Raw genomic sequence first — 2757 nt, 5'->3', positions numbered from 1 at the left:
ATTTCTTTTATGACCCCTCATCTGAGCCACAACAAATACAACAAATATACATTAACAAATGCATTGTGGATATTTTGAAAACTTCTTGAATAAATAATTTTTAAAAAAGGGTAAATGTCCAATAGTTACAAAATAAAGAATGATCTCAGGGTTCTTCTTCATCTGAGGAGAGACCAGCATTTTCAAGCCCTGCTTTTAGGAGGCGGATCTGAAGTTTCACTTTGGTTTGCTGCAGTTTGGTCAGCTTGATTTGTTCCTCTGCCAGGAGTATCTGTGCCTCTGCTCTTTCAGTTTCTCGTTTGAGAAGTGATTCATAGGCATCATCATTATTATTTGGCAAAGGACGCTTCAAGCCTCTTTTCTGAGCTCCTGTGACTGCTGGCTCTACCAGTGAGGATCCAGGTTGTTCTTCAGAAATAGTGCTGAGATCCAGAATAAATGTTTCCTCTGCATTTGGAGGAATTGGCTCACTTTCCTCTACAATGGTAGGCTCACCATCCCCTACAACACCTTGAATCCCGTGCAGAGCTTTAGAGTTCTCACCTCCAATAATGTCCAGAACCACATCTGTGTATTCACCTTTCTTAAAGGGTTTGTTGCCCGTTTGGGTGTTCTTTGCTTCAGCAAGGTCCTTTGTTGCTCTGGCCCTCAGATTCTTCCATCTGAATTTCACCTGCTCCAAGGTCCTCTTCTGGCCAGACCCCATTGCATTGACATTCTGGGTGATTTCAACCCAAATGTCTTTCTTCCTTTTATTAGTCAACATTCCACTCGCAACAGAGCTTCCTACTATTGAGGCATAATGGCACTTAACACCCTCCAGCAGTGCATGGGTTTCTGCAACAGTGAAATTAGGTCCTTTTGAGTCCATGGTTCCACCTCATCTGTTGTAGTGAACATAGTATTTAAAGGCCTTGGGCTTGATTGATTTAATTGAACACAAGCCAAAGCACATCAGCTAATGAGTGGGTGGGTATTTGACAGCCATCTTATATTCAGCCTTTCTCAGAGAGAGAGAGAGAGAGAGGCACTGACATGGCAGGTATTGTCCATCGCTACCACCATTTTGGTGGAAGAGGATACCGTCAAAGGGTATATGCTGAGCGTGCAAAACCACTGGAGCAATACACCGATGAAGAACTGTATGCTCGCTTTCGCTTTGGGAATACTGATATTAGGTACATTGCAGACCTTGTCAGGCCAAAGCTTCAACGGAGAACCCGAAGGAGTCACAGTCTGTCTGTGGAAGAACAGGTCCTCATTGGTCTGCGCTTCTATGCATCTGGGACTTTCTACCAAGTTGTTGGTGACAATATAGGAGTGGACAAATCAACTGTGAGTGATGTAGTGAAAGCTGTGTCCATTGCATTGGCCAGCCTGGTCAATCAGTTTGTTTCCCTTCCAAAGGATGACCAGATTGCCCAGACCAAGCACAAATTCTTTATTTTGGGGAACATGCCCAATACTATTGGGGTTATTGACTGCACTCATGTGCATATCCAAGCACCTCATGAGAGGGATTGGGAGTACATCAACCGAAAGGGGAGGCGCAGCATCAACATCCAACTTGTGGGCGACGCTGACCTCATCATCACAAACTGTGTTGTGAAGTGGCCTGGGTCTGTTCATGATGCACGTATCCTGAGAGAGAGTGCTTTATACAGAGAGCTCCAAACCAACCGACCGGATTGCATAATATTAGGAGACAGTGCCTATCCACTCCTACCATGGCTGATGACTCCTTTTCTTGCAGCAACCACACCTGCGCAGGCACGCTTCAACACTGCTCATTGCAAAACGAGATGTGCAATTGAGCGTTTGAATGGAGTTCTGAAGAGATGCTTTGCATGCCTTAAATACTTGCGAGTGGAGCCACAGGGAGCATGCAACATCATACTTGCGTGTATTGTCCTGCACAACATCGCTACCAGGCGCAATGTCCCTCTCTGTGATGAAGCTTATGATGCACCGGAGCCTGTGGAAGAACCAGACCAACCTCTAGCGTTCTGTCAGAATGAGGGACTGACTGGACGTGTAGTCAGGGATGCAATTGTTAGACATTATTTTTGATAGTTTCATCTCTGATGATTGTTTCTTTAAAATGAATGTACAGTGATGACAGAAAAATTGAATATATTATTTTTGTTTGTTATTTAAATCTGAAATCTGGGGGATTGTTTCACGGTTTCATTGTTTTCACAAGATCATTTTTATTTTCATTTCATTTTGACTTTACCATACTGAAAGGCTTATTTAGTAGCCTATGTCTACTTTATTTACTTTATCACTAACACTTAAACAAGTCAAGTGCAAAATATAAATAAAAGTGTATATATACTAAATGATAAAAATGTATTATTTGACCAATTTTAAAGTTTTACTACATTTTCTTCCTGAAATCCACCTTGAAATCCTACCCCCTGTTGGGATCAGGATAATCCTGTTTTTTTTGGATCAAAGTTATCCAAATCCTACTGAAATGTTTTGAACAACACAAACTGAAGGTTTGATCCGGATTAAAACTAGGATTGGATTCTGTGATCCAATCCGATTTCAGAATCCTTCTTTCCCTTTTGAACAACCCATTTTCAAGATTTGATCCAATCCGATTACCAAAATCCGATCAGATTACCTTTGAACAACTGGCCCCATGAGGTTTCGTATAACCTCCGCTGCCTCCAGGCAGAGCACAAATATGCTGACGGAGAGGAAGAAAGGGAGTGAGCTCTGACAGGTGCTAATTTCCTCCAGGCCGTG

The 2757-nt window shown here is 42.5% G+C and overlaps 1 protein-coding gene across 1 annotated transcript; it reads left to right on the top strand.

Moving 5' to 3' along the window:
- Positions 1 to 994: 994 nt before the first annotated feature.
- LOC311031939 (putative nuclease HARBI1) lies at positions 995 to 2070 on the top strand (the record flags this gene model as incomplete). Its single annotated transcript, XM_084038535.1, has 1 exon — positions 995 to 2070. Exon 1 carries the CDS (start codon positions 1036 to 1038, stop codon positions 2068 to 2070), a length of 1035 nt encoding a protein of 344 aa, XP_083894661.1. The 5' UTR covers positions 995 to 1035.
- Positions 2071 to 2757: the final 687 nt, after the last annotated feature.

Source organism: Eutrigla gurnardus (assembly GCF_963514095.1).
Source record: "Eutrigla gurnardus genome assembly, chromosome: 21".
In the NCBI taxonomy this organism is placed as follows: Eukaryota; Metazoa; Chordata; class Actinopteri; order Perciformes; family Triglidae; genus Eutrigla; species Eutrigla gurnardus.
This window is presented reverse-complemented; position numbering and strand designations above follow the sequence as displayed.